The sequence below is a fragment of the Natrix helvetica genome (assembly GCF_964273705.1).
Source record: "Natrix helvetica genome assembly, chromosome: 12".
Classification (NCBI taxonomy): Eukaryota; Metazoa; Chordata; class Lepidosauria; order Squamata; family Natricidae; genus Natrix; species Natrix helvetica.
Window position 1 is genome coordinate 2577574 of NC_138556.1, and position 22376 is coordinate 2599949.

At 44.3% G+C, this 22376-nt stretch overlaps 1 protein-coding gene and 1 long non-coding RNA gene across 3 annotated transcripts in view; one reads left to right on the forward strand and one right to left on the reverse strand.

Moving 5' to 3' along the window:
• MAP2K5 (mitogen-activated protein kinase kinase 5) overlaps window positions 1-22376 on the reverse strand; it is a 163987-nt gene that overhangs the window by 135328 nt on the left and 6283 nt on the right. Inside the window, exons 3-7 of one of the 2 annotated variants that reach the window (XM_081965224.1) lie at window positions 18991-19058; window positions 10102-10171; window positions 5897-5937; window positions 4802-4869; window positions 1402-1452 (exon numbers count right to left, since the gene is read on the reverse strand). In XM_081965224.1, the coding sequence (XP_081821350.1) occupies window positions 1402-1452; window positions 4802-4869; window positions 5897-5937; window positions 10102-10171; window positions 18991-19058 (298 nt within the window). The remainder of the gene's footprint in view (window positions 1-1401; window positions 1453-4801; window positions 4870-5896; window positions 5938-10101; window positions 10172-18990; window positions 19059-22376) is intronic. The other variant, XM_081965225.1, reaches the window with a different exon arrangement.
• The window catches only part of LOC309398387, a 165174-nt gene that overhangs the window by 4902 nt on the left and 137896 nt on the right, over window positions 1-22376 (forward strand). The window lies entirely within an intron of this gene.

Sequence of the window (22376 nt, forward strand, 5' to 3'; positions counted from 1 at the left end):
TAAACCTATTTACTTCAGTGCAATTCAGTCATAATAGGCATCTCAAACCTTCCTTAAGAAATTGTTTTCGTTCCCAATTAAAAACCTCCTTACCTCACTCGAGGATACTGAAAACCCGTTGCTTTGCAAGACGAGGCTTTCAAAAAATGTCTAATAATATTTCATTCCCTCCTCTACCCTTGAAATATCACCTTTATTACAGACAAGCAGCTGCTGAAGATTAAATAAAATACAGGGAAGAAAAAAAAAGCAACAGCACAAAGGGTTTAAAAATATTCCGTATCTATCCTTCAGGTAAGACGACGCTTAAAAAAGAAGAGCCAAAATCCATATTCTGAAGTTTTATTTAAAGGCTTCTGGCTGCAAATAAAACAGCCTGCAGTGGAGCAAGGCTGGCAGGACCATCCTCCCCCATTAAGGGAGCAGCCTTACAGGTGAACCGCTGAAGGACACGCGTGAAGATCTGCTTTTGTCTTCTTGACACGCTCAACTACCACTACTTGATTCATGAAATGCCACAGAGGCTCGGGGAGGTCACTGTGTGGAGGCATTGAATACGCATCTGAGATAATTAAGATTTCAGCCTTCGAAACACGGAAGGGAAGTGAACAGCAGTTAAGAAAATCAATAAGAGTCTTTTATTTGCGGTGACACAGATGTCTCAGTCAATAGTGTCTAATAGGCAGGCTTGAACGGCGGGGACAGGGGCTGCCTCCAAGGCTATCAAAGGGTTTCACCATGACAAACATTAAAACTTATTTATGTGGCTGGCAAAGAATCCCGCAGCCTTGAGGTATTTTCATTTCGGGGTGTATATTTAAAGCCATTATGCGACGTTGGGACTTCCTGTTTGAATCCGAGTGGCCGGGAGGGGCTGGCCCAGCCTCTCCTCTCGCCCATCGCATTCCCCCACAGGAGACGGAGCAGGTTGGGGCACCTTTTATGTTTTTTCCCCCCTCTTCTACAGAGCTTCAAGGGACGGACACCCCTCTGGTGACCCCTTTGCTTCTGGCTCTTGGGTGGCAGGGCCGTCCGAGCCCATCTGCAAACAGCCAGCAAAGCAGAAACCCTCTTTTGCTATTCAAAATTGATTACGCTTTCTCCCCTAAATTGAGGCAACCGAGTGGCGGGTGTGAAAGGCACTTCAATCTATTTGGAGCTAAATCTGATTAGTGCATTTTGAAAAAGGGGAAGTAAATTGGCGTGCCAATCCAAATCAATCGGGACAGGGGCTCCTCCACCGCGCAGTCTCCTTGCCTGCCTTCGCCTCTACTTTATTAAAAGAACACATTACCAGTAAGTGAGCAGTAAACATCTCTGGGGTGATTTGAGCACACAAGGCACATCTGAATTCAGGCAGACATCCGTCGTGCCTGCCGCCAGCCCCACGCCAATGTACCTACCTGGCCATTTGCTAGGATTTTCTTCAGCTCAGCGGAGGACTTCTTCAGACTGCAGCATCGGGCAGAACAAAGGTGAAAAGGGGAAGAAGAGAGAAGGAAAAAGAAAAAGTCAACGTCCACCTGCACTTTACGGAGGGGAGCTACAACCTGTCCTTTGCTAAAGGGAACCTCATGGCTAATTGGAACATCTGCCTAGGATTACAAGTGTGTAAATTACGCAGTGAATTAATTAGAATTAAGAGTGTAAAGCACATACACACACATTTTGTTCCGTGTATAGTCTCCTTAAAGTACTGACAGCGGCAAATGAATTTCCTTGGGGAATTTAATGGCTTCCCAAGAAAACCAAAAAGAACCTGGGAAGGCTGCACAGTTCAAAGGTTCTCATGCAGAATAACAGAATTGGAAAGGATCCTGGGGGTCTTCTAGCCTGCTTAAGCAGGAGACCTGTTCTGTCTCTTCTTAAAAGCCTCCGGTGACTGGAGCACCCACAACTTCTGAAGGCGAGCTGTTCCACTGGTTAATTATTCTCACTGTTAGAAAATTTCTCCTTAGTTATAAGTTGCTTCTCTCCTTGATTAATTTCCGTCCTTTGTTTCTTGTCCTACCCTCTGATGCTTTGGAGAATAACTTGACTCTCTCTTCTTTGTGGCAGCCCCTCAAATACTGGAACACTGCCACCATTTCATCCCAGTCCTTTTTTTCACTAGGCTAGACGTACCCAGTTCCTGCAACCGTTCTTCATATATCTCAATCTCCTAATCAATTTGGTTGCTCTTCTCTGCACCTCTTCCTAGAGTCTCAACATCTTTTTTATAACATGGCGACCAAAACTGGATGCAATATTCCAAGTGCAGTCTTACCAAGGCATTACTGAACAGTACTAAAACATCTCTTGACCCTTGCCTTTGTAGTAAAAACCTGGGAATAGCTGCAATTTGCTATTTATGGAGAGGATGAGCCTGACTTTAAGATCTTTTGCTTCAGCCCAGTTTAGCTGAACTGATTCCTCCGGGAGGACCTGGGAGAAAAGCTGGCTCATGGCACGATCCAGCAGGAGTTCCCTCTGCATGGACCGTACCTTGGTGAAGTGTTGTTGTGCATGAACACAAGGGGCTGCTTTTGTGTACTCTCACCTAATTTTATCCCAAATATGTAGAAGGAAATTTTCTGCGGTGTCCATAAAAGTTAAATACCAACAACCGTTTCTTACTGCTGCCACAGAAAACTACATCTGAAAAGGAGCCCTTAAAAACAACGATTATGTTCTTGACAGGCTGAAGTGTCTTGATCATCGATCCTGACGGAAATAAAAGAAACTTCTTTGTTCTTTAATAAGCCTCCTCTCTGCTAGAATACTTTAAAGGAAAAAGTACTTTGCCAAATGAAATGTAGGCTGATCTTGTCATCTCTTGCAACTAGCCGTTTTGTGAACATGAAACACAGGCGGGCTGTCAATGACTTCAAAACAGTCACTCCTTATGCAGATGGCTTTTGGGAATGAAAGCCAATTAATTGCCCCATTAGATGACAGCATCAACTCAAGCCATTGTTGCAGGGCATGTGCAGAATCAGCTCCAAGTGAGTGTAGCTGAGGAAATAAATGACCACAAAGCAAGCAAGCGGGAAATTTGCCCTACAAACCGAGCTTAAACACCAGACTATGTTTAATAACGGCCGATAATGCAATCTTTGCATTGAAAGCACAATATGAAAATTATTCTGGCCCTTCATCATAAACTGTAGAGGGGTTTTTTTTAAATACAAAATTCCACATTTGTCCATTTCACTGCAGGCCACAATGGCACTTACCAACAACACAGGAGGTCCTCCTAGGTCATAGACAACTCTATGGAAACCCTTCTTAATGCCAGAGGCCATTTTGGCTCTGCTCAGGGCAAAGGTTTCCTCCTTCTTGGCAAGACAAACCAAAGAACCAGTGGCCCTCTCATTGTCAGGGTTTCTGCTCCATTTGTTCCTTCCTGACTGTGCTCTTTTCCTGACTGCCGCTCCTTTCCCTTGGCTGAAGGCCCGGCTTTTATCTTTGCCAGATTCAGCACACCTCTTATCCTTCCCTTCCGTTATGAGAGCCATCATGCCCCATTTTCTAGCAAGGGGCTGAGCACAAAAACCACATTAAGATTAGCTCAGATTTGAAGCAAAGTCTGCATTAACAAATATTATTCCAAGGAACGCTCTTAGGATCATTTAGCCCTTACTTGCAAATGCTTACCTGAGGTATCCCTAACGCTCCCTACACTGAGACCCTAAACTGTGACAAAGAGTTGGTGCCTTATTTACATTAATATATCTCCCACCTTTATTATTTTTATAAATAACTAGATGATAACCCGGCATTGTCCGGGTATTTATTTATAGGGGGGGAAATGTCCGGACAAAATGTAATTTCTAATGTTGGATTTTCCCCCTTACCAGAGGGAGCCCCCTTGTGGAGTACTGTGAAGCCGTTACCATGGCAACTCCACTGCGCTGTGCAGTAGAAGCCATTTGAAGGTACAACAGGCTGTATCGTAACAGAACACACACCTATGTTCTGTAAGGGGTTTCTTACCCCCACAGTATTTATTTCCAGGGAGTAAGTCATCTGTGTACCAAGTTTGGTTGAAATTGCTCTGAAGTGTTCCAGAGGAAAACTGGAAAACACACACACACGCACAGCCATGTTTATATATAAAGAGGAAGGAGGAGGAGGAAGATGAAGGCAGCAAACATACCACTATTCCTTTCTCCTCCTATTTTCTCCACAACAACAATGCTATCAGGTAGGCTATGAGAGAGAAGTCACCCAGACACCTTCCACACCCAAGGCAAGACTAGAACTCATGGTCTTCTGCTGATAGGCCAAAGTCACCTTTCCTGCCAAAGGCGGAACCAGAACTCAAAGCTTCCCAACTTCTAGCCTGGCATCTTCACCACTAGACCAAATTGGCTTAGATCTCCCTGCTGAACCTATAACTGGACCAACGTTTGAGGCCCTTCCGTGCTGCGCCTGTCCAAACGGGGAGCCTGATAGCTCAGGTTGCAACCCAGACACGAGCGGTTTGGTTCAATCACACCTGGAGAAATTCTTCTCCTCCTAAAATCCAAGGCCCAACACGGAAGAGATGGCCGAGAGGCACACAGTGCAGTGCATGCAACATTTTGCTTAGGGGGGTGTCAAAGAATCCACACCGAAGTAGGTCGACTAGCAGGCAAGGTGAGTGCCGGATTCACCAAGCTGTAAAAACCTTGCTGAAAACTACTCAACTAAATCCCCCCCAAGTATTCCCACCTTCCCCCCGTTTGCTTCTGTTAATTACTATGCAAAATTCACTTCTGGGGCTGTGCCTTAATAAAGTGCAAGCGTGCCTCCCCTCCGCCCCCACCCCGACTCTTACCTATGGCTTGGAAGGGAGTCTGAGATGGCCGCACTGCTATTGTTACCAGACCCTGCTCGCGTGTTTACCTGCGGGGGGAAGAGAAGAATCTTTACCCGTAGTTTTTATTCAGAGGAGGTGGTTCTAATTAACCTGTAATTTGCCATGAATTTCCTATTTCACTAGGAAGGTTAATTAGCTAGTTGCCCATGGTAGAAACCCAGCCTGTATGTAGGTTACCACATTGTATTATTGAGGAACTCTGTTCTTTTATTCTCTCTGCATTTGAAATGCTTGGTTAGGTAATGCAATCAGGGGCTGGCACACAATACAGCTTTCATTGCGTCTCTATTAAATACATCTCTTCCTTCCCTCCCCGGCCCATCACCTTTTTGCACGAATATATCAATTACCTCTCTCTAATGTCACTGAAAAGATGGAGGCATTTCCTGCACATCGGACGGGATTCCTAATTCAACCCAGGAACCACAATAATGTTGCCCATTGGGGTGGAGGGGGGATCGAAGGGAAGGTAACCCTGGTCATACAGCTGCCCTTACGCAGTTAGGCATCTCAATCCGTGGCCTCTTTTGTCTTTGCTTGGGGGTCGTTTGGGTGGTCCAAGAGGAGCGTTTCTGCAGATCTGTCGTATGAAGAGGGGGACAGCAGGACAAGCTACTGCCTCAGCGTCCTCAAGGCTGATCTAAGACACAGATTCACAAAACCCAGGAAGGAAACAATGCCTCTCCATGCGCAAGTCAGACCAGCTGAGCTCACACCCAGGAAGGATCTGTCCTCTGCTGCGGTTTGTAAATATATATATTTGTGTTGTATTTGTGCTGATAAATAAATAAATAAATATTTGGGCATACCAGGGGTTGTAACACAAATACATACACACACACACACACACACACACACACATATACATGCATACATACACACACACACACACACACACACATATATATATATATATATGCATACACACACACACACACACACACATCTGCTTGTCAAGGCTGAGAAAGTACAGTTTTATCTGACATTTCAATAAATGGAACACAGCATTGCAAATCCATCTACGTTTACGGAAACAATTATTGAAATTCCTACCTTCAGGCCATGTATGTTCCTTTTCCCAGGAGGCTTGCAAGCTGAAACAGTAATTGACTAAATTGTAGGATACATCAGCACCATTTACAAATTTGTTCAAAATGAAATCTTTTCTTTTTGTAATGAAGGCGATACAGAAATGAGTGGAGGGTAAGGATCGAAAGGTATCTCCCAGGACTCTCGGCCAAGAGGATCAAGTGGGATCTCTGGGCCTGTAGGAGCATGTTTTTTTAAACCAACAAATCGAAGCCTTGGCTTATTTATATCTTAAGAGATATTAAAATGAAAGCCATCAAGAGAATCTCCTGCTCCAACTTCCAGGGTGTGTGTGCGTGTGATTCTTTTCCCCCTTCTTTTTTACAATATTTCATCTTCACATGTTTTCTGGTGACACTGTGTGGGGGGTGGGCAGGCTAACACACCCGCTGGAGGTTTAAAACAGGAGAGCTGACGTGCTCAGCACCCCAAAGAACAAGGACCTGCATTCTGTGTTACCACAAAGAAGTCTTCTCTGGTTTTTATGTGGGAAAAGAGAAGCTGGGCATTAAAAGCAGCATTAGGGACCTCAGGAGTCAGATACAGTATACATTTAAGGTGCTCTTTCATCCCAGCTACGTGCACAGATCTATGACCAGGCTGTTCTCACAGGCTCCAAGATGAACTGGAGCAGAAGGATTACATTTCCTTAACGCCCCTGGAATTCCGCTCCCCCTTTCCAACCCAATGGACTGTTCGGGCAAACGTTAAAGCCACCAAGGCTCGGAGCTATATGTTACGGACAGTTCCCATTTTAAAACTACAGCGCCCTACAAATAGTATGTTAAAGGGCCTGTCAATTTTGATTGATTGTCTGGGAAAGGATGGATTTGATTTCCCCCCTTTCTCTCCCCCTTCTTCTGAAATATATGCACTTCACTCACGGTTATGACAGCAGGAAACAGAGCCATTTATTAGTCAAGAGGACACAGATGATAGTTATTAAACAAAGCAGTTAGGACAGGCCCCGTGCAATTTAAACTACATTAAACATTGCTAGCATATCCTTAAATAAGAGATGTGTGGACAGAAGGAATGAAAGAGTGGGAATGAAAAATAGGAATATCGTCCAATGGGGGGGGGAGGGGGGACAAAAACAATGAGCTATTCCTAATTTGGGGCAACGAGGCAGTGTGATGGTTCAGTGACTAAGACTCTGGGCTTGTCAGCTGAAAGTCGGCAGCCCAGGTTCGAGACCTGAGCTCCATTCGACACAGGGAGTTCCCATCCACATCCAGCTCCTGCCAACCTAGAAGTTTGAAAGCAGGCAACTGCGAGTAGATAAATAGATAACACTGGACAGGTAACAGGGCTCCATGACATCATGCTGGACCCATGACCATGGAAATGTCTTCGGGCAGCGCTGGCTCAAGAGCCCTGGAAACAGAGATGAGCACCGTCCCCTACAGTCAGCAGCGACTAGCGGAGTAAAATTTGCGGGGTCTCCCCTAATTTGGGCAAAAATGCTGTGGCTATGTTTTATTTCTTTGGGTATATGAATAAAAGGAGACCTACAGTGGCTTAAACATGATCGCTTACGGAATTAAGCCACCAATTGAAGATACAAAGATCCAATCAATGCAAAATGATTGATTGAAATGTAGAGTGCTGAATTAAATTCAATAAAAATAGAGCAATTGGTTGTTTAAATTAGGATCAAATTATGTGAAGGGTCAGATTTATCTATGGCAGTGTTTCTCCACCTTGGCCTCTTTAAATCTGAGGACTTCAACTCCCAGAATGTCCTCATTGGGTGGCTTACAGACATAAAAATATGCCTACATTAAAACAACAAATTAAAATCAAGATCTAGGACATGTCAGGAGGGTGGGGGTGAAACGGGAGGGGGGATCTGTTGTTACTCGATCACCCACCTCCATTGGGGTCCCTGCAGTGTCGCCTTGAAGATCTGCTGATTGGCACACACTTGTGATCAACATCTGCTTAGTGGTGACCCCCAAACCTCTGGAATCCTTTTCTGTTCAGATCTTCCTTTCTGTGCCACATCTACTCTAACACAGGGGTCTCCAACCTTGGCAACTTTAAGACTTGTGGACTTTGCTGGCTGAGGAACTCTGGGAGTTGAAGTCCACAAGTCTTAAAGTTGCCAAGGTTGGAGACCCCTGCTCTAACACACTTGCGTGCGTGAATGCCCTTCTCCAATCTGACCCAAGCACTGGATAATATGCCAATTAGAGCTTCCCTTCCCTTCTTTGTTGCTTAATGAAGGTGTAGCCTTAAAAAGAGATTATTATTACTAACTCTAATACAGGAAGTCCTCGACCGCAATTGAGCCCAAAAGTTCTGTTGCTAAGCCACGGAGTTCTTAAGTTAGCTTTGCCCCATTTTGCGACCTTTCTTACCACGGTTGCTAAGTGAATCCCTGCAGTTAACTTAACAAACTGGTTGTTAAGAGAATCTGGCTCCCCCACTGACTTTGCTTGTCAGAAGGTTGCAAAAGGGATCACGTGTCCCTGGAGCACGGCAACCGTCATAAGTCCATGCCAGTTGCCAAGCAGCCCTATTCTGATCACATGACCAGGAGGTTGCAATGGTTGTGTGATTAGGGCAAACTGGCAAATTTCTGAGCAGACTGTGGGAATGCAATGGACATAATAAGGTATCTTGTCTTCAGCAAAGCATCTGACAAAGTGCCACAAAGTATGCCGATTAGCAAACTGATTAAGTATGGCAGGACAATTGGGGAGATATGTAGCAGGCTTGAAAAATCACAACTTATTCACAGTTCCCCCTGCAATTGGAGATAGCATTGAGTAGAGCACTGCAACAGTCTCTGAACTGTCATTAATAGTTTGGATGAAGAATGGGAAGGATGCTTCTCCTTGGTTTACAGGTATCACAAAATTGGGGTGGGGCAGCCTTGGTAACTTTCAATGTTTTAATGTTTTATATTTCACCCTTTATGATGTTGTAAGCCACCCAGTTGCTCGACACTGAGGTGGACTGAATATAAAGTCAAACAGCTAATACGCTAGAAGGCAGAATATGAAGCTTAAAACAATCTTACTAGATAAGAGAATGAAAAGAAAGATAATAAAATGAAAAGCAATAAAGATAAATGCAAACTCTGCTTAAGAAACGTAAGTTGGACATCAAAATGTAGGTTGGGGATATCTGGATTAACAATAACAAAGGTGCAAAGGATTTTGAAACTGCCATTGACTTCAAGGTGAGGCAGAGTCAGCAGTGGGATACGGATGGTAAAAAGATAAATTGTAATTTTACGCTGCATCAACAGAAGAATCCCAGTGCATGGAAAGTTATACGTCTACAGATTCTCCGTCACCCAGGCCATGGTTGTCACAAAGGTGCTTTTTTTCAGGAGGCAACTGGACTTTCTGGTTTTTTTTCTTTTGAAGACATTTCACTTCTCATCCAAGCAGCTTCTTCAGCTCTGACAGGATTGGGGGTGGGGGGGTGGGGGGGAAATGGAAGGATTTATATTCCTTGCAGACAACTGGTATGGATGTTGACCTATTTCTGTTCTACATGCATCCTTTTTCAAGAGGAGAATTCCATCTTCAAACTGCTGCCCTCTTTCTAACCCTGATCAGCTTGCTAGGAAACCTGTCGGTTAATTGCCCAATTCAAAATGGAGAGAGTTATAAGTAATGAAAAGTCTATAATGTTTTAATTGGAAAGCTTGCAGCATGATCATTTAGGCAGGGGAATAGTTTAGTTTTGAGGTATTTCAATTGATTTATTGCATGGAAATCTACTTGCATTTAATTGCAATCATCAAAAATTATGCTTCTGAAGAAAATATATAAGCACATGGAGAAAATTACATAACATGCACACATAAGTGTGGAAAATGATATTATCTCCAGGTTTTACAATACTCCCATTTTTGCAATACCGGATTGCATAAAACACAGGCCCCGACTACGGTGGGGCTTGGGCTTATCCCCTTGGGGGAGGCCTGTGCATACAGCCACACTGAACTTTTAAACTTCTACATGTTGTGCGGCGCAAACTATAATTTCTGTTATCCTGGTTTGTTTTAGAAAATAGCTGCAGCTACACTCAAAAAATAGATTTCTCAACCCCAATTTAAGACCAAACTGTAGAATTCTCTGTCTTTGAACCTCTAGAAAATAGAAGACCTGATGGAACATTGGTAGGGGTTAAACGGGGTGCAAAATTACCTCTTGGGTAGATCTGCAGGGGTACAATCAGCTGTCCATTTCCCTGCTGCTCCATTACAGTTGTGTAATACTGAAAAAAATAGATAAGAATGGCAAGCAGGTTTGTACATTTTGTTCAATTGACCAATTCCAGACTTGAAAAATTGACTTTTAAACATTTATCTGCTGTTCGACACTCTCACCAGATCTTACCTGCAGACCTCCCTCGTATGCTGGCATGCACACAACATATCACAACTTTCCCTTCCCTTCCTCTCTATTTGTCTGCCTTCAAACGAGTTACCAATATGGCAACTTGGCCCGAAAATAGCAAACTCTGGACTGCAGATAGCTCTCCTCTGGGGTTGTTGACAGCTGTCAAAGTTCCTCCAATCCAAACAGGTACTTTGAATCTGGCTTCCCTCTGCTCAGTCCAAGGCAGAGAGAGTTGTTCCGGGTTATGCTGGACAACCAACCACCTGATTGACTTTGGTTACAGAAACAAATGTTTTCCACTCCATAAAGACAGAGCAGCAACATTTGATTCAGACCATCCGTTGTAGGATGATGTGCCCTTCGGGGGAACCCTTCCATATCCCAAGAGATATGTAGAAATGCACATCCAACCATCTTTGACCTTTGCCCACGCTTAAAAGAGTCAACAGCAGTTCCTTCTGAAAGTCTGAGCCAGGAGATACTGTCCAGCACACTGCTAAGCCAAGATCAAATTGGGATAAAGCTATGGGGGGTAATTAGATCAGGAAGACCTAAACAGGATGATTGACAAGGAGGAGGAGGAGGAGGAGGAGGAGGAGGAGGAGGAGGAGGAGGAGGAGGAGGAGGAGGAGGAGGAGGAGGAGGAGGAGGAATGGAACCCAGAGTTAAATGTAGACATTGATAGGGAATATCTAGCTCTTGAGTTGCCTCTAAGTGAACCTAACTCATAGGAATAGGCTAGGATACCTCTTGGTATCGACCACCTAAGTCTTCCTGAGCTCCTGGATGTCACCTTGTGGCTGATACTGAGAGTTTTGGGGATGGATTCCATGCCTTGGGAGAGGATTTGACTGCACCCCAATCGTTCATAGTCTTTGGGGCAACCGTGAGCCTCTCCCATGTAAACTTGACATAGTGTGGATATATAGTTGACCCAATCTTTATTTTGGAGATTGAGGACACTGACCTCCGTACACATATGTGGGTCAGGATGCCTTAGTGACAGTGACTCATGGTTTAATCACCACTGTCACAGCTTGGGTGATAACCCATTATAGTTGATGCAATATGCAGTGCCTAAATGGTTGATGGGATAATCCCATCATGGCAGCATAACAACGTAATACTAAGATTACAGCACTAGTTGCCAACAGGGCTCTGGGCTCAATTCGAGGTGCTTTGAATGCCAACGAACACCACAGCACTGAATTGGATCAGGGAACCCCTTGCCTAGGCTGGTCTGCCCATCTGAGTAGATAATAATAGGGGCATGGATCAGGTAGTAGAACCACCTGCCTCCAGGTAAACCTGTTAAAACTACACATTGTGCTCTTAAGCAGGATCAAATGTTATTCTCCACTATTAATTTTATTTAAAACAATTAACTCATTTAATAATGTAAACAATACAGCCAAAAGACGAACAGAGGTAGATGCAAGCATTTCGTATCTTATATTTGAGGCTGATTTTAACCGTGTTATTGTAATGGAGGTACCGGTGAGTCAATAGGAAATGCTTTTATCTACTTCTGTTAGCCTTTTGGCTGTATTATTGATTTTATGGCTTTTTTTTCTTTCTATTCATTCTTTACTTTCACTCTGTTCTATGCCACCCTGAATCCTAGGACAGGGGTATGTTGCAAGCATTGAAGACAAATGAACAAACGAATGAAAATAACTGATAAGACTCACATTCTCGCCAGTTTACTGGAAGGCTTTAAAAGAAGAATCAGAAAATCGCTATACTAACACATACAGGTAGTCCTTGATTTACAACCACAATTGTATATTTTTAATACGCAGAGAAAAATGAGCCCAACACTTTTGTTGTTAAGTGAGACTTTTGTTAAGTGAGTTTTGTCCCATTTTACGACCTTTCCTGCCACAGTTGTTAAGTGAATTACTGCAGTTGTTAAATTACTAATACGGTTGTTAAGTGAATCTCACTTCCTCACGGGCTTTGCTTGTCAGAAAGTCACAAAAGGTGATCACATGACCCCCGAGACACTGCGACCGTCATAAATACGAGTCGGTTGCCAAGCATCTGAATTTTGATCACTTGACCGTGGGGATGCTTCCATGGTTGTAAGTGTGAAAAACAGTGATAAGTCATTTTTCTTCAGTGCCATTGTAACTTTGAAGGATCATTAAATGAACTGTTGTAAGTCGAGGACTCCTGGCACATTGATTTTCAATGGAAAATGATTCAGATGCTGGAATTTTTGTAACTATATGTAATACAATACAATACAATACAATACAATACTATACTATACTATACTATAGCAGAGTTGGAAGGGACCTTGGAGGTCTTCTAGTCCAACCCCCTGCCTAGGCAGGAAACCCTATACCGGAGAACTCTGAGAATCATGTATGGAAAATAATTAGTTTGGTTTGGCAGCAGCCAAGGACACTGACAAGCACTTTCCAAGATACGCATAGCATTTTGGTTAACTGCTATATCTTGTTACAATAGGCACATTCTCTCTCTCTCTCTTTCTATCTATCTATCTATCTATCTATCTATCTATCTATCTATCTATCTATCTATCTATCTATCATCTATCATCTATCTATCTATCTATCTATCTATCTATCTATCTATCTATCATCTATCTATCTATCTATCTATCTATCTATCTATCTATCTATCTCTACCTCTATCTCCCCATGGGAATTCTGGGAGTTGAAGTCCACAAGTCTTAAAGTTCCCAAGTTTGGACACCGCTGGTCTAGGCAAAACATGTGACTGACCTTATTAATTATTGTTAAAGGTTCTTCATCTGCATCTAAAGCAAGTCTGTCCAACTTTGGCAACTTTTAAGATTGTGGACTTCAACTCCCAGAATTCCCCAGCCAGCATGGCTACCTGGGGAATTCTGGGAGCTGAAGTCCACAAGTCTTAAAAAGTTGACAAGGTTGGATGTCCCCTGATCTAAAGACAAGAGAATGCAGAACTAAATGAATGTTCTGTCAGGGTTCCAAACGGCATCCAAAAGTAAATCAGAGTCCGAGGCAAAGTATTGCTCAAAGTTCCAATTTAGGAAGAGAGCCATGTTGGCACATCTGGGAAAACCCGAATCTGAAAGCTTCCCGATTTTCCACACCTAGTTGAAAGTTCAAGATCCTGCCCCCATACCCACAAGTCCATCACATGGTCCAATCTCCCACTGCCATGCTGGCAGTTCCACCCATCCAGATCCGGTCAGGTGCAGAGGTGCAGAGACAAAAGATGACCTTGGCTTTCTAGAAAGAATTTTGTTATGGCTACATGGCATCTATCTCAGTACAATCCCCCCTCCCATTTTCCCACAATAGAAAATGCATAGCAGAATAAAAGAAAGTGTAGCAGGCCAAAGACCCAAAAGAAAAGATGACTGCAGGCCTGACACGTTCAGCTTGATCTTACAAGACAATCCTTCCTTCTAAATAAGGCAAGAAACTGTGGTTTGACCCCGCTGAGTCCCCTGTATCTCGATCTGCAGGACTTTGCTTGTCTTCTCCTCTAGCATCAGCCTGGAGGCACAAAAAGAGCTGAAAACATGACATCAAAGCCAGAGTTTCAGCTTCCGAAGCAGATTCTTAGACGGCTCTGACTCATTTTCCTGGGACTGACTCCAGAGAGGCTCTGAGTAGATTTCGCTCTTTGTTTCTTTAAAAATAATAATAATAAAAAAAAGAATGGCCTTCTCCATTACTCAAACGGAGATGACAAGTAAATGAAATATCAATCATGTCAGCTGTCAACCTTCTGGGACAGCAATAACTGTTAACAAGTAGTCTGGAAAAATGGTCCAAAAATGATTTGTCCTCCACATCTCAGCACTTGGGGTTGCCATGGAAAGTTAAGATGCCAGGGGCTATTTGGAACAGTCTTCAGGTATTCTTTTTAATGGAAAATTTGCCAGTTATTGATCCAAAACGTGTACCCTTTGCTTCCAGATGGCTGCAAGCAACTTTCCAATCAGTGGCTGTCAAAAAAATTACTGCCTTTTTATACCCATAGAAGACAACAACTGTAGAGTAGCACTGGGGTCACTTAAATGGCTCCTTTTTAATTAACCAAGAGTTAGGCAGGGAAGCCACTTGGATTGTTTTTCTATGAATAAAAAGGTGCAATTAATACATCTCAGTGTCCATCTCACCAAGTTAAGTATTTAGTACCACAGTGCTGGTTGGAAAGTTTAGAAGTAACTCAAAGGAGAGAAGGCTTCAGTGAAAATAACGATTTCTGTCGACGGAAGGATTTCAGAATGACAGCCTACTGATATCATTCGTTTTTCAATTTAAAAACTGATCTTAAATTTCATCCTTATAGTAATTTGCATCAATGGTAACAAGAGGAACCTTCTAGGAATTATTTCATTCAGATCTTAAGAAAACATACATTTCTTCCTATTTCAGATTACAACTTCTGAAAATGCATTCTGGTTTCATGTCACCTATTAACTGATCCCATATGAAAAATGAGAGGCACTTTGGTCTAAGTGATTAAGGCACCAGGCTAGAAAGCAGGAGATTATGAGTTACGTCTTCTGCAGCAGTATATAAAGTATATCTCACAAAGGAAAATATTCTCTTCCAGATTGTATCCATGCACAGACACAGAGAAACAAACGCAATCAATCTTGCTGTTGTGGGACATCTAAACAGTTGTAAAGATACATTTCAAAATACTTCTGACATTTCATTTCATAAGAGTGGAGATTCTGAGTATGTATCACCCTGGATATATTTCAGATTTTCAAATGCTATAAAATGGTTATAGTAAGGTCACACAGTGAAACCACCAGACAACTTCTTAATTAAAAGGAAATAACTGCCGCAAAATGGACCCAGGTATCAGTTGTCTGAAATCACTCCCCAAAATACAGCTGCTGGTCCTCGACTTACAATTCATTCAGTGAACATTCAAAAGTACGATGACTGAAAAAAAGTGACTGATGAGCATTTTTCACAGTTAATGACTGTTGCAGCATCCCCAGGATCACATGATCAAAATTCAGATGCTTGGCAACTGACTCATACTTACGACAGTCCAGGAGTCACGCAATCCCCTTTTGTGACAAGCAAAATTAATGGGGAAACCAGAGGATACATTAACAGCCATGATACTACGTTAAGAACTGTGGCGGTTCGCTTAACAACTGTGGCATCGTAAAATGGAGCAAAACTCACTTAACAAATACAATACAATACAATAGTAGAGTTGGAAGGGACCTTGGAGGTCTTCTAGTCCAACCCCCTGCCTAGGCAGGAAACCCTATACCGTTTCAGACAGATGGCTATCCAACATCTTCTTAAAGACTTCCAGTATTGGGGCATTCACAACTTCTGGAGGCAAGCTGTTCCACTGATTGATTGTTCTGACTGTCAGGAAGTTTCTCCTCAGTTCTAAGTTGCTTCTCTCCTTGATTAGTTTCCACCCATTGCTTCTTATCCTACCCTCAGGTGCCTTGGAGAATAGTTTGACTCCCTCTTCTTTGTGGCAACCCCTGAGATATTGGAAGACTGCTATCATGTCTCCCCTGGTCCTTCTTTCTCTTAAGCTAGACATACCCAGTTCCTGCAACCGTTCTTCATATGTTTTAGCCTCCAGTCCCCTGATCATCTTTGTTGCTCTTCTCTGTACTCTTTCACTTGGCAACGGAAATTTTGGGCTCAACTGTGGCCGTAAGTCAGGACTGCCTGTATACGTTTTTAGGCTGGAGTAAGGAATGCCCAGAGGAAGAGGAAATCAATGACCATCCTAGATCAGAAAGGAACAGGATTTGAAAGGGCTTTTTCTCTCTGGGTTGCGTAGCCGGTCGGGAAGTGCCAGAGACGACGCAAGCTGGTCGTCACAAGCTGGCCCTGTTTCAGAGGCTCTATGGGGGGGGGGGGGGGGACACTTCTTCAGGCTGGCCAGCCCTCTCCAAGCCCATTAAGGCGAATGGAGTTTTGGGTGCCAGCTGTGATGAACTCTTAACATCGAAGTTAGATTGGGGCGCGCTCCAACATGGCCCTTCTGCTGGTGCAAAGGGCTTGTCTAAATGGGGCTGCTCCATGCCACCTTCCAAATGACTCCCTTTGCCTCAATAGCAGTGTTTCCCAACCTGGGCAGCGTTAAGATTTGTGGACTTCAACTCCCAAGATTCCCCAGCCAGCTGCCTGGGGAATCTTGGGAGTTGAAGTCCACAAATCTTAACGCTGCCCAGGTTGGGAAACACTACTCAATAGTATCTTGGCAAAAGAGATACATAATCCAGGCATGCACAGAGAGAGATTTGGGTGCAGCTGGGCTTGAACCCGGGGCACCAAGAGTTTCCCTACTTAATTTGTACCTGTGGGAACTTTCCTTAGGACTGGGATGGTGAACCTATGGCACGGCTGCCAGAGGTGGCACGCAAAGGCCCTCTCTATGGGCACATGCACCGCCGCCAGCTGGCCTTCAGGTTTCTGGCACTCCGGTGCACCCATGCGCATGTGCTCGTTCTGGTTTGGCCACTCGGTGCCGAAAAGCTTCATCATCACTGCCTTAGGGGGCGTCCTTTTACGGCAGGGGTCCCCGACTCTTGGGCCACAGACCAGTAGCGGTCAGTGGCCTATCAGGAGCCGAGCTGCACGACTGGAGGTGAGTGGCAGGTGAGCAAATTAAACCGAAACCCTCCCCCCCCCCCCAAGGAAAAATGATCTTCCATGAAACTGATTCCTACCACCAAAAGGGTTGGGGGTCTTTACACTGGGCCCAAGGTACAGTGAAATGGGTCTCCTTGGAAGATCAAATCATGAAACAGACTCCTTGTCCCGGAAACACACACACACACACACACACACGTTTTATTTAGGCTAATGTGAATTCCTAGCATTCACCTCCAGCAAAGTCTTTCAAGGGTAAATTGCAAACACAGACCTTATCATCTTTGGACAGTTGCCAGGTCGCTGTATAAGGAACTACTTGGCAAGGAGTCTCTCGGAGAAGCAAATCTTCACACTAATGAACTCATTGTCTGCTGCAAACACCACTCCCCTTTCGCTCCTCTTTATTCCCTATGGGAGGGATCCACCTGTGCCTTTACTCCGAGTTGACCTCTGTTCCTGAATAGTTCCTTTCTTCTGACAGCTCTGCGCGTGCGCATATCAGGAACAGGCTCCAGCTGTTCTTCTGCCTCACTGATGTCTGACTCTGAAGGCAGCTGATAACTGGCATACGGCTCTGGCCCCATCTCTGCCTCCGACGCAGAGCCCTCATCCGAGCCTTCCCCAGACTCCAGGACTGGCCCATCTTCCTCCCCAACCTCCTCACTGTCTGAGTCTGCTGCCAGCTCTGCTGGCCGCTGGTGGGCTACAACAGATCCAGTCCATCCATACCTCAGTTCAGAAGGAGGAGAGTCCTATCACTTGGCTTTACAGGGAGTCCTCACTTAATGACCAGTTGCTTAGTGAAAGTTCAGAGTTACGACGGACCCCCGTCCCCAAAAATGTACATATGAGTTGGATTTGAATCTCCGAGATCCAGCCCCATGGTCACACAAGTGCTTGGCAAGCGGTCCACATTTAAGGCTATTCACTGTGTCCCAAGATCACACAATCACAACTGACAACGGTTTTTCCATTTTCCAGCAAAAATAGTGCCCGTTGCAAACAATAGCTTTGCTTAATGACTGTGTTGTCCGCTTAACGATCACCACAAAACTGTCATAAAATCAGGCCAGTCACATGGTGACTCACTTTATGACTGGCTCGACTTATGATAATAATTCCAGGCTCAATTAGGTTTTAAGTCAAGTCTACCTATAATTGAAAAAAAAACGGGACTGTCTAAACTCGTACATATCTATAAAGCGTAAAGGGCAAGCCATTTATAAAGATATACATAAGCACTGCAGTCTTCCTATCTTTGCTGTCACTATTAAAAGACAACGCACTTTAAAATCTTCTCAGCATGCAAAGCCTGCAGCTAACATATAACTCTTCTGAGAGAAAGGGTGAAGAAGTATCCAGATGAAAGCAGATTTTGTTTTTAATTTTTTTTTTAAAGAGCCGAAGGGTTCATTTTTAATGAGCCGTTACTTTAAGTAATGCATAAAAAATAGAAGGAATTGATAGTCCATTTAGCCTGCACTATATCTAATGCAAAAGTCTTTGGGATATGTTATTCTTAATGCTCAGAACAAGATCTGTAAGTATATTATTCACTGGTTTTCCAACAAAAGGAAATTTCACACAAAATCCCAGTCCCAACTCGTTCAACCAAGATGATAAAAATATCAAAAAAAAAACAAAACACAACAACAAAACTAATTATAATGTTTGTGTCTTAATTTGGTGCTTTCACTAAAAAAAAGGTTATGCGGGAGCAACCGGCGCTGGGAAGCAACAGTAACTTGGAACACGCCAGGATTCTGCACAATCACCCTTGTTGCACCCTTGTTCTCATTCTGGAATAGGACAACTTGCCACGGCCAACTCCACTGCGGGGAAATTCAATAAAAACATTGAAATTCTTGCCATTCCTATTTCGTTCTGCCCCTCCTTTTGCATCCTTTCTTTAATGATTCTTTCCCACCATTTCTTGATATCAGGGCAACTCTTGTCCTGCAGTGAGAGGGCTGTGGCGAGTTGTCCTGACTCTTCTCATGCAACTTAGCCTTTTGAGTGATGCTTGCTAGCAGTCGGTAACTTAGTAAATCCAGTCTATTGAACATATACCTACATAGGACAACATCGCTTTCATTTCTTCATCGCTGCGAACAGTAATCCGATCGCCATCCTCATCTTCATCTGCGTGAAATAAAAAGTCTGCGTATTAATATTTACCAGGTTTAAAAGAAGATCACATCTTCGATAGACGTGGAGGAACTTTTGAAATGCGACCAAATGAGGGCCAAAGAATATGAACTGGCTTTGTCTTAATTTCAAGTAAGGGTGACTAGTTGGGCAGGTGTGAGAGAGAGAGAGCAACGCATGGAACTGAAAAGTCATGTGAATGGGTCTAGGGCAGTGTTTCTCAAACTTGGCGACTTTAAGTCCTGTGGACTTGAACTCCCAGAATCCCCCAGCCAGCATAGCTGGCTGGGGAATTCTGGGAGTTGAAGTCCACAGGACTTAAAGTCGCCAAGTTTGAGAAACACTGGTCTAGGGTGACTTCAGATCCTCTCCAGGGACCTCAGCTTTGGGGCCAAGTCATACTACAGAAATTATATAGCGGGAAGGGGACTTTACAACTGCTGCACAAGCTGCACTGGGTGCCAGGTTGCTTCTGAATCCAATTCAAAGCATTGGCTATCACCTTTAAAGTCCTACAGGAACTGTCTTCGTCGGCCCATCCTAGTGAGTCAGTCAGGGAAGGTATGTTGCAGACATAATGTCAGGGCAGCCTCCATCAGTAACCAAGAAAGAAACCACTCTACTCCATTTTGACTGGCAGGACCAAGAAGAGAACTTTCTCTGCCATTGCGCCACCTCCCTGGAATAATGTCCCCCCCAAGGACGAGGTGGGACCCTAATCTCCTGGTCCAGTTTCCTAGTCCAGATCTGGTGTCCTGATCCAGATCTGGCTCTGCCATCTCACTGGGGACCCACAGAGGAGCATGCAGCCATGGGACCGGCTAGCCCTCTGAAGCCCTTCCTTTGCTTTTTAAATTTTTAATTATTTTATTCTCTTTAATTGCTTATTATAATATTTATATAATAGTTTTATGCTGACTTCTCCACTGCCCAGAATCACCCTATGAGAGAGATGGGAAGTTTCTAAATGTAATAAACAAACAAAGCAAGTTCAGGCTATACCTCCCCTCTTCTGCAAGGTGCAATTCAGCTTATACTCCTTAGAGCCGATGTTACTCTCTAAAGTCGATCTACACACATAAGATGGCATAATGACACCACTACCACCATTGTAGGTAGAAGATCTCTTAGGGCGGGGGTGTCAAACTCAATGCCTGTGGGCCGAATCTGGCCCACGGGGTACTTAGATTTGGTCCTGGAAACAGAGACGGGTTGGCCCTCGGTGCCTCTGCCAGCGAAAACGGGCTCCCAATCTCTGTTTTCGGCTGCAACAGCCTCCCGCAACCCTCTGCCAGGGAAAAAGGTTGCAAAAATGGAGACCGGGAGCCTGTTTTCACTGGCAGAGCGCTTGGCCCATCACAGGCGCCGACACGAATGCCATTAAAATGGCCATGCCCCCCTGGCCACGCTCCCCCCCCAAGTTCAAACAGAACCCTGATGCGGCCCTCAATAAAATCGAGTTTGACACCCCTGTCCTAGGGGCAAACTAAGTGATTCACTGGGTCTCAGTTCCATCACTATCTTTGTCTCCCCGAGAGGAGCATAAGGCCTCTCACTTCATAAACAAATATAAAACCTGTATCTCCAGTAGAAGTCGTTAGAATAGGAACTGCTAAGAAAATTCTAAACACAATCTGATTCTAAATGAAAAAAAAAACAGCTAATAAAAAAAAAAAAACCGCAATAATCAAGAAAATGGGAGGAATTTAAAACAAGATACCTGGAAGGAGTTTTTTGTAGTAAAAGGACACAATTTGCAAAGCTCACTGATAAATGCCACTGAAAAAGCACCTCATTACAGAAGATGAGCTTTAAAAGCTGCACAATTTTGGAAATTCTCAGGTGAGCTGAAGTGTCTTTCCTGTTCTTACAGCAGGCACATTTGGGGATAAAGAAAGCTGCTGAAAACCCGCAGCAGCTCCCCAAAAGAGACGAGCGTCATTTGTTCTTTGACGGGAGGGAGACGGGCTCTTTCAGGTACTGTATTTCTCCGACTAAGGAGGAAGCTTGCTCACCCATCCCGCCGGGAGGAAACCGTGGAGCCCCGTTCAAGCGATTCTGCAGAATGCCAGGGTTCAAAGGGGGCTTGCTGAGCCCCTCTCCTTGCCTAGAGCGCAAACAACACGGTCTTCCAGTCCATTAGGGAAGCAAAAGTAGAACTAAATAAAGCCTAGATTTTGCTAATGTCACCTCCTCACAAGACACCAAATAGAAAGCAGCAGATGGCAACCAAATATTCCACAGCAATTTTTGCAAAAGACGCAGTGTGCCGGGCAGGCGCAAAACGGTTTGGGATAAAAGGACCATAACGAGCCATATGTCGTTAGTTGTTTTATTTGTAGCAACATGGCGTACAACAAGGTCCAATGGCAATGGAGAATACAGCCCCAGGTAGAGGCAGCCACAGAAGACACACCGGAGATAGCAATAACTAAGCAAACAGGAGAGGAAGCCGCTGCGGATAGCAATTAACTGCCTCCAAGAAAGCCATCAAGTAGCTGAGAAGATACTTAAGCCGGGGAAATTTCAGGCTTTCATTAGGGAGAAGATAACCTAGAAACCAAACGGCCTCAATACACATTAACATATTTTTGATGCACTTAAGTGGCAGGAGAAACAATGTCATGCTGATGCAAAATGACAGGCTAATTCAAGGACTAGAAAGCACAGCAGCAGATATTGAGAGAGAAGCTATGAAACTCGGTATTTCCTAAGCGCAGGTACTGCCCAGGGCTGCCATCCATGCTCCTTACTGGTCCGGAGACGTCTGCTGAGACGCAAAGGGCAGCGGGGGAGATGGGGCTGGCCTGCCACGCGATTTTGAGCCCCGCCCCCTTCAACTCTGTAACCCCGTATTTGGGAAGTGGTGCCAAAATGCTCAAATTATAGACAGTGTTTTTGTACCATGATCTCCTACGACAGTCTATCTAAAATCAAAGGTGTATAAAACAATGGTACGCCCAGTAGCTTTATATGGCGCTGAGCGTTGGCCAACCACCAAATGCATTGAGTGCTTTTTACGTGCCATGGAGGTGCGCCCGCCTCTTTGGTTGTTAGGTGTTTCTCTTGACCATGCCAGCAATGCCACAATAGGGCAGCAATTGGGCACTGCGCCAATATCAGAGGAAATGCGGGAGAAATGCCTAGAGTGGTATGGCAATGCCCTACCAGCAGCCCCCCATATCGGTGCCTGCACTGCCTTCCACTTGAACAGAGACGTCAAGCGCCTGAGTGGAAGAACCCAGCAAAGATGGCAAGACACAATCAATGCAGACATGGACATTGTCCGGTTGGACATAGATGCTGCGTTTG